General features: G+C 38.2%; 1 protein-coding gene across 6 annotated transcripts in view; it reads right to left on the bottom strand.

The window, feature by feature from the left end:
* LOC124788247 (neurexin-4) overlaps window positions 1–12,817 on the bottom strand; it is a 545,350-nt gene that overhangs the window by 44,733 nt on the left and 487,800 nt on the right. For all 6 annotated transcript variants that reach the window (XR_007016075.1, XM_047255435.1, XM_047255434.1 and 3 more), the window contains exons 31-33: window positions 10,735–10,925; window positions 10,492–10,627; window positions 4,154–4,218 (exon numbers count right to left, since the gene is read on the bottom strand). Coding sequence is in view for 5 of the 6 variants with exons in the window: in XM_047255435.1 (XP_047111391.1) it covers window positions 4,154–4,218; window positions 10,492–10,627; window positions 10,735–10,925 (392 nt within the window). In the remaining variant the exon portion in view is untranslated. The remainder of the gene's footprint in view (window positions 1–4,153; window positions 4,219–10,491; window positions 10,628–10,734; window positions 10,926–12,817) is intronic.

The raw sequence follows: 12,817 nt of genomic DNA, 5'->3' as shown, positions 1-12,817 counted from the left end.
GCTACCATCGATGATTTGTTTGGGAAATATTCCAACATCCTGTGTAGAGCCCGGATTTTTCACCATGTGATTTTCACATCTTTGGCAACCTGAAGAACAATATCCGTGGATGTTGGTTTCTGTCAGACAAGGAAGTTGCAAGAGTAGTGTGGATCTGTCAGTGACTGACTACGTTTTACAAAACAGGAATTGACTGTCTTGTTTCCCAGTGGGATAAATGTCTTAACATGTGTGGTGATGACTTTTGAATAGGCCTATTTCATGGTCCCACTGTGGCAGGTGTTCAGTTTTCATTTGACTGCCTCTTGCCCCCCCCCCCCCCCCCCCTGCCCCCCTTTATATTTGTGACAAATAAAGAAAATCAAGTTCAGATGTTCTGTAATTCACACAGTGCGAAAAAAAAGAAGCAGTTTAGATGCTACATCCAAAAGTATGCAGAATAGTATCGTGAAACAAAGTAAACAGAAAATAAATACAAGATGACATTCTACACCTTCGAAGTAATCTCAGTTAACAGCAATACATTTATGGGAACATTTATAAGGAGCTGCAAAGTGTCAGTGAGTATTCTCTTGGAATTACAAAAGAACTGCTGTCAAATGTCTTTGCCTCTCACAATATAATGCACAGAACAATACAGTTCGGTGATTTTCTTCCCTATTTTGGATTGACTTACTACTAGCAGGTATAAAATCTTATTATGGTACTTTACACAAAATATGGATCTTGGCTACACATGTCAATGTAATGTTTCAGCTGTTTCTATCATAATTGCCATCTGCTGTTCAGTCAATTTGTGTTGCAAGAACTGGGAATATACTGAAAAAGCAGATATTCTGCTTATCCAAAACTATCTGAATGCAGTGTTAACATTATCATAACTTATCACCAATTCAGTGTCTTGAGTAAGACATGATTACTAATTTTGTGCTAGCATTTAGTTCACTTGATTGACGTAAGTCAGTATGCTCATTCTTGATTGACCTGAATGTAGTGCCTCATCAACAGTTTTTCTGTACATCTCAAACATGTTTGAACTAACTTTAAACCCATTTTCTCCTAGTGACTTCTGTTCAGTAAAAGTATCTCAACTTCTTTTGTTTCTGAAACAATGACACTGAGAATGCACACTATGTGATCAAAAGTACCTGAACACCACAAAAAACATATGATTTCATGTTAGGTGCATTGTGATGCCATCTACTGCCAGGTACTCCATATCAACAACCTCAGTAGTCATTAGACATTGCGAGAGAGCAAATTGGGGCACTCTGTGGAACTCACGAACTTCGAATGTGGTCAGGTGATTGGATGTCACTTGTGCCATACATCTGTATGCCAGATTTCCACACTCCTAAACATCCCTAAGTCCACTGTTTCTGATGTGATAGTGAAATGGAAACGTGAGGGGATGCTTACAGCACAAAAACGTACAGGCCAACCTCATCTGTTGACTGACAGAGACCGCCGACAGTTGAAGAGGGGTCGTAATCTGTAATCTATCCAGACGATTACACAGGAATTCCAAACTGCATCAGGGTACACTGCAAGTACTATGAAAGTTAGGCGGTAGGTGAGAAAACTTGGATTTCCTGGTCGAGCGGCTGCTCATAAGCCACACATCATGCTGGTAAATGCCAAACGATGCATTGCTTCGTGTAAAGAGCGTGAACATTGGATGACTGAACAGTGGAAAAACATTGCTTGCTGTGACAAATCATGGTACACAATATGGCGATCCGATGGCACAGTGTGGGTATGGTGAATGCCCGGTGAACGTCATCTGTTAACGTGTGTAGTGCCAACAGTAAAATTCGGAGGTGGTGGTGTTACTGTGTGGTCATGTTTTTCATGGAGAGGGCTTCCATCCCTTGTTGTTTTGCATGGCACAATCGCAGTTCAGGTCTACATTGATGTTTTAAGCACCTTCTTGCTTCCCACTGTTGAAGAGCAATTCGGGGATGGCGGTTGCATCTTTCAACATGATAATAACATCCCTATAATGGACTGGCCTGCACAGCGTCCTGACCTGAATCATATAGAACACCTTTGGAATGTTTTGAAACACCGACTTCATGCCAGGCCTCACAGACCAACATAAATGCCTCTCCTCAGTGCAGTACTCCTTGAAGAATGGGCTGCCATTCCTCAAAAACCTTCCAGAGCCTGACTGAAGGTATGCCTGTGAGAGTGGAAGCTGTCATCAAGGCTAAGGGCGGTCTAACACCATACTGAATTCCAGAATTACCAATGGAGGGCACCTCAAACTTGTAAGTTATTTTCAGCCAGGTGTCTTGACTTTTGATCACATAGTGTATGCCTCAGTCTGAACTGCACTAGAGATCAGTGATATGTATTAGATCATTAGTTATATGCTGTTCTCTTTTTCTTTTAATTTTTCAATGAAACTTTAACATTATACATTACTCATTTGCACTATCACATGTCTTCATACTGATCATGTTCTGCTGATTGAAGCAGATTAATCTGCTTTATAAGAGTGTCCGAGGACATGTGACACTTCTCGAAGTTTACCTTTCCATGTAAGTACATGCAAGTATTTTTAAGCAATTTTGCCATTTAGATGCCAAATATTTAACTCAACATTTGACTTTCTTATCCTGTTTTGGCCACTCTTAAAAATACTGTTTTATCTCAAGAACAATGAAAGAGTTTACCTCTTCTTGTACTTTATTATTTTGGCCCAGTGTTTATCACCCAAAATAATATATCTCTTCACCTCATTTCCTTGCACTGGACTCGCATTCGGGAGGCCGACGGTTCCATCCCGCGTCCGGCCAACCTGATTTAGGTTTTCCGTGATTTCCCTAAATCACTCCAGGCAAATGCCGGGATGGTTCCTCTTAAAGGGCACGGCCGACTTCCTTCCCCATCCTTCCCTAATCCGATGAGACCGATGACCTCGCTGTCTGGTCTCCTTCCCCAACCAATCCAACCAACCAACCAATCATTTCCTTGCTCAGTGTTTCATATTGTCCAGTGCATAATTTTCCCTATGTTACCTCCATAACTGCAATGTTAGTACCATCAGTGGTGAGGTCTACCTCAGGAGTTGGGTCTGTGCGATTCTTATACTGTGTATCAGGTGAAATGCCATCATTATGCAGCTTTCTCTGTCTGTGCCATAGTTACACAGTTATAAGAATGAATTACCACATGCACAGAATCTGTATTGGCAACACATGGTGCTCTGATAAAGCAGATGTGACATGATCTTGGTACCTGCCACATTATACAGATGATTTTAATTACTCCATTTCCCCCAACTCTAGCATGTAAAACATTGGAGATGACAACTTACACAATGCCACATGCCTGGGTCCCACAACTCAAATTGATGTATTGAGCAAAGCAGTTTGCTCATTTAATTTTTTTTAAAATTAATACCCCCCTTTTATTTTACATTTATATTTTAGAGGTTTCCACTAGTGTTTTTCTCTTTCTTTCATTCTTATCTCTTGCACTATTAAATCCATAGTTCCTTTCCCTGTGGTATCATATTTTTGGTGAATCTTTCCTTTTCCTTTCATTTTCTCTATGACACTGCCACTTTCAATGAATCAGGTTTTTAAATCTGAAATGTCAAGGGCATTTCATTGCTGATATTCCTTTCATCCTGACAGTGTTTGCTAACATTCTTTCCTAGGCTGTGAATAGTCCTTTTTTCTTCAACTGTTGCCTCTCAGTTGGCAGGTGGAAAAAATCTGGTTCTGGATGCTAAATATTTAACCCAACATTTGTTTTACATGGCCTCAGGGTGTGGCCATCTGGTATGGGAAAGAGTTATCTGTAAGTGGTTCCTTTTATATTTGTCTTTATAGCCCTGAATTGAGTCTTTTTAGCAGTCTTCCCAGATGAATTAAATTTTAGTTTACCGATCACATAGAGCCAAGGAAACTGCATCCCAAGTTTAGTATAGTAAGAAAAAATTGTGGTTTTTGGATATTATCATTAAAATTTAATTGCATCACGTTTGTATTTTGAGATTAAAACTTAAATGATCAACCATAGATAATTCTTTGTTTGGTAAGTCATTATCTTACCAAATTGTGTCACTGACAGCAGTAATTACAGACTTTAAAGTTTGTTATTTTTGGAGTTAGAACAAGGAGCTTTACTACTACATAAATACCTTATCTTGAAGAAGACCAGTATTTTCATTTAGAGGTTCCCATGCTAATTCTTTATCCGTGTTATCTGTAAAAGTAACAGTTGAACATTTAGCTCTGTTCCTCATACTGAATGAAGCATTACAAAGTTTATTTGTTAACAAAACAAATAAATTCTTGACATGAATCCGCAATTGTAATGATCTTTATGAATAATTCCTTACAGATTACTTGAGCGTTTCTGGACTATACTACCGCTCCATATTACTTGTTTCAGTTTTTCCCTTATCAGGACACAAATTTAAAACTTCTGAAATAAATTTCAATCATTTATTGACGAAAAATGTCAATTGCCAAACTGGCTGAACAGTCTACACAGATATTATTTATTTATTTATTTTTTTACACAGGTAGACTATCAGGCAAAACTCCTAACTGACATATCATTTATCATTATACAATAGGAGTTTGTTCATCTGCATCTACATTTACATCTATACTTTGCAACCCACTGTGGAATGCATGGCAGTGACATCCTGTTGTATCAATTACAAAGACTTCTTCTCATTCCATTCACATGTGGAGATCAGGAATAATGATTGATTAAATGTCAGTGTGTGCACTGTAATCAATCTAAGCTTGTCTTTGTGGTACCTATGCAAGTAATACATGGTACATTCCTAAATTTCTCAATTAAATATGGTTCATGAAACTTTGTAAGTAGGGTTTCACGGGATAATTCATATCTCTTTCAAGTGTCTGCCAGTTCACATTTTTCAGTATCTCCATAATACTCTTTTATGAATCAAAGTCATGCACAGCCATTCTTTGTATACATAACATATCCCCTGATAATTCTTTTTAGTCTGGAACCCACACATCTGAGCTGTATGCTATGATGGGTCGCACGAGTGTTTTATAAAAAATCTCCTTTGTAGGCTGATTACATTTTCCCAGCATGCTATTGTAAAGTTATGACAGTAGGATTACTGTGTCTTTGGAGCTCTTTGGATTATGTTTACTGTGGTGGAAACTAGCAGGGTGAGTGAAGTAGTGAATGATTGTTTATTGTTTGAAATGAGAAAAATAGCCAGAGTGAGAAGGAGAAAAACAAAAGTATGTGATAACCACTTGTCATCAGAAACTGGTGTTCCAGTGAATTAAAAAGTTTTGATTTAACTGTTGCCTTCTTAAAGTTTTGTGGTTCTGATATTTTAAGTTGTAGTGAGTGTGGCACCTGATGTTTCAGTTTCTGCTACCATGCATCAATACCTTACTAGTAGCGATGAGTGATCAGATATTTTTTGGTGAAGAAGAACACAGAGGAGAACAAAATGAAATAATACTATTAAAGTTAAAAGTGATGGTGAAGAGATTAGAAATATGTGCCAACAAAGGAGCCAATAATAGGCACGAGAGTAGGCACTGTTGAAAGGCAAGTAAGAACCAGCATATTAAACCACATGTCCAGACCATTTGCTCAATGGACTGTGAAGTGAAAAAGGGAATAAATTCATATGTTGAAAAATGGTAGCCATCACAAGTACACCTTGGAACAGGTTTCAACACTGCAGGGCATGCCATGCTACTCAGCCACAGCAATTCAAGATGATGAAAAGTTACGTTCATTTTGCATCCTTCAGTTTTTGAACAATTTATAACCAAGTGACTTAACGGGACTTTGCTGCTATCTAGCTTATAAATAAATTGTAGTGCAAAATTATACTTATACTAGCTTCTCTCATGTGTGCTTGTGTTAGATATATTGCAGAGTCAAAGCATAGAAGTGGTTGTGTGCATTTCTGTGGTTGTGTTCGTGTGTCTGAATGTGTGTACTTGTACTAGAGAAAGAGCTGAAAAGCTAGTATGAATGTTTATTAGTGTGTGTTTCTATGCACCACACATCAGCCAGCTAAAGATTAGTGGTTCATTTCCTTTATTTTACTTATGTTGCACACATATAGGTCTCAATCTCTGCTGTCTCATCAGAATAATAAGAAAGAATTTATATCTCTGTCCTATTCTACCTCCTGTTTCACTCTCCTCTCTTCCACATACTCCATCATGTCCTGCCACTCTTCATCCTTTCTCCTTATATCCAATATTCTTTCACTTGCCTCCTCACACCCTTTTATGCTTCCTACTAAAACCACTCCCTCTTACAGCAAACAGCCCACTATCCTTCTCCATCTTCCACCTGCCTCCTTCCCTCCTCCTCCTTCTCCTAGTTCACCTCCTCCTCCCCCTCTCTCTATTCATCCCCTTGTCATCCTCTGTGTGTCCATTACCTTCTCTACTTTTTCTACTTCCATCTGCTCCTCCCTCTCTCTGACCATATCCTCCTACCCCCCCCCCCTCTCTGTCCATCTCCTACTCCCCTCCCTCTGTCTGTCTATTTCCTCTTACTCCCTTTTCCTGTTCTTATCCTCCTCCTCCCTCTCTCTAACTCCTCCTTCTCCTTCTCTCCACTATCAGGCTCAGAGGACCACGTGATTCTGATTTGCTTCTGTGTCATACTCTGCTACCTGTTCTCATTTGGATGCCTTACTGCGGGGTATGGAGTCAACATACCACTCTCCAAGCCACTGGCAACTTTCCAGACCTTGGAGATGCTACTTCTCATAAATGTAGTTCCCTAGTAGGCATCGTAAGGGTGAGTGCTCCCAGTTACAGTCCTGCAGTGAAGGGAAAATGCCTGGTGGTATGGGGAATTGAACCCAGGTCCTTTCTATGGCAATCAGAAGTGATGACCGCTCCCTTATGGAGGTGGATATATTGAATATATTTATATTACTGTAATGGCCTGAAAATAAGCCATCACTGCTTATGAGCCCCACCCCATAAATTTTGAGGAATTAAAATAATAATAATAATAATAATAATAATAATAATAATAAACAATTAAGACTTTGTGCAAAAATAAGCCGCACACTGACTGAGAGGAAACAAATTACCAAAAATTTATTTGTACTTACATGTAAGACATAAATACGTACCCTAACCTTTTGTTCTAACATTTGATGCAATGCATTGACTACATACTCTGTCTTTCTTACTTTCATCACTATTAGCACCAGTATTCACTTCATCACTCTCACCCTAAGTTTTTGAGGATAAAATGTGGATAAAAAGTGCAGCTTATTTTTGGGTCAGTATGGTACTATTCCCATTAACCTAAAGGCTAGAGAGAGAAAGAGAGAAAGAGAGAGAGAGAGAGAGAGAGAGAGAGAGAGAGAGAGAGAGAGAGAGAGAGAGAGAGAGAGTGTGTGTATTTCAAAAGAAATAAAATGCTACTTTGTGGTTTTTTTGTGGTCATTATAATTAATCTCTGCATCTACTTATCACAAGGGTTGTTGTTGTTGTGGTCTTCAGTCCAGAGACTGGTTTGATGCAGCTCTCCATGCTACTCTATCCTGTGCAAGCTTCTTCATTTCCCAGTACCTACTGCAACCTACATACTTCTGAATCTGTTTAGTGTATTCATGTCTTGGTCTCCCTCTACGACTTTTACCCTCCATGCTGCCCTCCAATATTAAATTGGTGATCCCGTGATGCCTCAGAATATGCCCTACCACCTGATGCCTTCATCTAGTCAAGTTGTGCCACAAATTTCTCTTCTCTCCAGTTCAATACCTCCTCATTGGTTATGTGATCTACCCATCTAATCTTCAGCATTTTTCTGTAGCACCTCATTTCAAAAGCTTCTATTCTCTTCTTGTCTAAAATGTATATCGTCCACGCTTCACTTCCATACATGGCTACACTCCATACAAACACTTTCAGAAATGACTTCCTGATACTTAAATCTATACTCGGTGTTAACAAATTTCTCTTTTCAGAAATGCTTTCCTTGCCATTGCCAATCTACATTTTATATCCTCTCTACTTCGACCATCATCAGTTATTTTGCTCCCCAAATAGCAAAACTCATTTACTACTTTAAGCATTTCGTTTCCTAATCTTATTCCCACAGCATCACCTGATTTAATTCGACTACATTCCATTATCCTCGTTTTGCTTTTGTTGATGTTCATCTTATATCCTCCTTTCAAGACATTATCCATTCCATTCAGCTGCTCTTCCAAGTTCTTTGCTGTCTCTGACAGAATTACAATGTCATCGGCAAACCTCAAAGTTTTTATTTCTTCTCCATGGATTTTAATTCCTACTCCAAATTTTTCTTTTGTTTCCTTTACTGCTTGCTCAATATACAGATTGAATAACATTGGGGATAGGCTACAACCCTGTCTCACTCCCTTCCCTTTCATGCCCCTCGACTCTTATAACTGCCATCTGGTTTCTGTACAAATTGTAAATAGCCTTTCGCTCCCTGTATTTTACCCCTGCCACTTTCGCAATTTGAAAGTGAGTATAACAGACAACATTGTCAAAAGCTTTCTCTAAGTCTACAAATGCTAGAAAAGTAGGTTTGCTTTCCTTAATCTATTTTCTAAGATAAGTTGTAGGGTCAGTAATGCCTCACGTGTTCCAACATTTCTACAGAATCCAAACTGATCTTCCACGAGGTCAGTTTCTACCAGTTTTTCCATTCGTCTGTAAAGAATTCATGTCAGTTTTTTGCAGCTGTGGCTTATTAAACTGATAGCTCAGTAATTTTCACATCTGACAACACCTGCTTTCTTTGGGATTGGAATTATTATATTCCTCTTGAAGTCTGAGGGTATTTTGCCTTACTCATACATCTTCCTCACTAGATGATAGAGTTTTGTTAGGCCTGGTTCTCCCAAGGCTGTCAGTAGTTCAAATGGAATGTTGTCTACTCCCAGGGCCTTGTTTCAACTTAGGTCTTTCAGTGCTCTGTCAAACTCTTCACGCAGTATCATATTTCCTATTTCATCTTCATCTACATTCTCTTCCATTTCTATAATATTGTCCTCAAGAACATCGCCCTTCTGTAGACCTGCTATATACTCCTTCCACCTTCTTTGCTTGGAACTGGATTTCCATCTGTGCTCTTGATATTCATGCAAGTGGTTCTCTTCTCTCCAAAGGTCTTTTTAATTTTCCTGTAGTCAGTATCTATCTTACTCCTAGTGAGATGTGACTCTAAATCCTTACATTTGTCCTCTAGCCATCCCTGCTTAGCCATTTTGCACTTCCTGTCGATCTCATTTTTGAGACGTTTGTATTTCTTTTTTTGCCTGCTTAATTTACTGCATTTTTATATTTTCTCCCTTCATCAATTTAATTCAATATTTCTTCTGTTACCCAAGGATTTCTATTAGCCCTCATCTTTTTACCTACTTGTTCCTCTGCTGCCTTCACTACTTCATCTCTCAGAGCTAACTTCCACTGTATTTCATTTCCCCATTCTTGTTAATTGTTTCCTAATTCTCTCCCTGAAACTCTCTACAACCTCTGGTTCTTTCAGTTTATCCAGGTCCCATCTCCTCAAATCCCCACCTTTTTGAAGTTTCTTCAGTTTTAATCTACAGTTCATAACCAATAGATTGTGGCCAGAGTCCACATCTGCCCCTGGAAATGTCTTACAATTTAAAACCTGGTTCCTGAATCTCTGTCTTACCATTATATAATCTATCTGAGACCTTCCAGTATCTCCAGGCTTCTTCCATGTAAACAACCTTCTTTTATGATTCTTGAACCAAGTGTTAGCTATTAATAAGTTATGCTCTGTGCAAAATTCTACCAGGCAGCTTCCTCTTTCATTCTTTACTCCCATTCCATATTCACCTACTACGTTTCCTTCTCTTCCTTTTCCTACTATTGAGTTCCAGTCACCCATGACTATTAAATTTTCATCTCCCTTCACTATCTGAATAATTTCTTTTATCTCATCATACATTTCATCAATCTCTTAGTCATCTGCAGAGCTAGTTGGCATATAAACTTGTACTACTATGGTAGGTGTGGGCTTCGTATCTATCTTGGTCACAATAATGTGTTCACTATGCTGTTTGTAGTAGTTTACCCACATTCCTATTTTCCTATTCATTATTAAACCTACTCCTGCATTACTCCTATTTGATTTTGTATTTATCATTATTTTAAAAATTGATTATATCATTATAATGAAAATTAAAGGATGAAAATAATAACACGAAATGAAAAAAGGCAACCACTTATCAACAGTTCACCGAAATCTGAGATGTGGTGTAGGGACACACATAATAGCAGGTTCACATATAAGCATCTCCCCCCCCCCCCCCCCCCCCCCTTTCCCTTCTTATCCCATCCACACACACATAAATGCACAACCCTAACTATACACAGGTAACATGTTCCAATTCCTCATTTTCATTATTAGAAAAATATTACTGTTATCTTAGTTTTTTTCCAAGTATATAAACTACAAGTTTAGTACTGAACAGTTTGTGCTTACCAATTTTTGTTTTGCTTTCACCATTCATACTTGGCTTTTTTTCGTCTGGGACAGAATCTGGTATGGGCTTATACTCATTTCTTGCCACTGGTTTTGATTCCAAAGGCTGCTTTGGCTTTGTGTCTTGTACTGGAATCTGTTAAAAGAGAAATATTCATTTCCAAGTGAATATACTTTCTTCCTCCTACAGTGTCATTTGTAAGAACATTGAATCTATGAAGTAATTAATATTTTTACACTTACACTCTTGTACCCTGTCATTTTAAGGGAAGATGGCAGGCCAGGATCTTGAAATTTCTGAGATTTTGGCCATCTTATGGCAGCCTCGACCTCAGCTTCTTGCCTCCTTTTATGTTTGCGATGTGAACGATACACTTCACATAAGGCTCCAAGGACAATCACAACAAAGAGTACAGCCATCACTAAAAAGACAACTGAAAAAAATATTAATTTGGTATGGTTATAATAATTTTTAACCTACAGGGATTAACTAAAAACACTTTATCTTATTTCTGTAATGTTCTAAAACTAATACAGCTACTTCTATAGTTATAACAAAAATCATCCAAAACATACAGCTATTTTTGTAGTTAAGACAAAAGTCAACCAGTTTGATTTGTGGTAATAGCATAAATCTAAATTAGGATGCTTTTTTGGCTAGCTGTATTGCCCTTAACCCTTTCGAGACGGTACCCAAGTCTCACTCAGGCACTGGCTGTGCCAGTGTCCGAGTGAGACTCAAGCAGCTGAATTGGAGACAACTATTGTTTTGAGAGACAGAGCATGGTAAATGGAATACTTCAATTTGTCATGAGACTTGGATGTTGTCATATCTCAGGCTGACAGTTGGATTGACCGTCCAAAGGAGGGTATGCAAGATGTGTATTACCAATGCATCTTGTGGCAGCCAGAATGCATGAGAGACACCATTCTGAAGTTATGCAAGTACTTTGTTTTCATGTGCTACCTTTCAAGGGTGTGCCATGGCTACCTTGAATTAGGGAAAACTGCATCCATCAGAGTTATTTCCCATCAACAACAGTGAACAGATGACAGAGGTAATCTTAGATTATCAAAGATAGACAGATCCTAATGAAATAAATGATTCATTGACTGAGTATTGGACAACAGCAATTGGTGAGAAGCTATCCTGACCCATATATGCAGCTTTGCTCACCACATGTTACAGAGTAGTGAAAGTAGCATGCATACAGAAATACCCCTGCTGTAGGAAAATAAAGTTCAAAGTACGGTAGGAGGTCACTTAGAGTGATGACCCAAGGTCCTTGTCAGTTCAGGCTGTCAGCATGGTACAAGTTTGTTGAAAATTGTGAAGCACACATTTTGCTTGTCAGCAGGTAGAGGGAGGGGGAATGTTTCACTAGATAAAATAGGAACACTAATATTTCTATAATTACTGCTCACTAACAAAAAATACAGGTACAAACAGTTCAATCACATCATTCATTTGCCTGTAGTGTCCTGAGACACCTCTAGATTCAACAAGACAAACAGCACTTTATAGCTCCCCAGTTGTGTCAGATAGTTACAGGAATACTCCACAAAATAAGGATGAACCAAATCACCTGATCAGGATCGTATTGAGTACATCCCTGACCAATGTCTGTAGGTTTAAAACAGCATTTGAGCAGTCATTGATGAGGATGGTTCCATTGTCTCTTGTAGTCTGTGAAATGATGCATTGCTGCTGCCATTAGACTAAAATGGGGTGGTACACACTACTAATTAGTGTCTCTTATTCAAATGTTCATGAATTTGTATCTCACAGTTCATGTCTCTAAAGGTTTACAAAATGTCATTATTGTGTTATATGATGAACTAAAAGATTTGGATGATACAGTTGAATAGACCTGTTAAGCCCATCATTAGTTCATCCTTATTTAAAATATGTATAATGTTGACAAGTGACAGAGGACATGCACCTCTCTGAGCATCATGTAAAAATTTAGATATGAAAAAATGCATGATATGTTTATTACCTGATATCTCCTTCATGAAATATTAATATGGAGACAACAGTGTTTCCAAACATATATAAATTGTGCATGAATTCAAACAACACCACATGTAGGCAGCATATGACAACATGTCCTTGTGAATTACTGCTAAATATAATCTCTCTTATGATAACAATATGCATTTTTCAGTTGAGAAATTTTAAGCTGGTTGTAAGTAATCTTTATTCTCTGTTACAAAAATTTAATGTAAAGGCCCAAGCAAATTCTAATTGAAAAACAGGCTAAAAACATTTCTGAGTTCCTAGAATTTCTGCATCTATGTCCACACTGTGGAAATCACTGTGAAA

This window comes from Schistocerca piceifrons, chromosome 3 (genome assembly GCF_021461385.2).
Source record: "Schistocerca piceifrons isolate TAMUIC-IGC-003096 chromosome 3, iqSchPice1.1, whole genome shotgun sequence".
Taxonomy (NCBI): domain Eukaryota; kingdom Metazoa; phylum Arthropoda; class Insecta; order Orthoptera; family Acrididae; genus Schistocerca; species Schistocerca piceifrons.
Note: the sequence above shows the minus strand (reverse complement) of the source record. Positions and strands in the feature narration are given on the sequence as shown.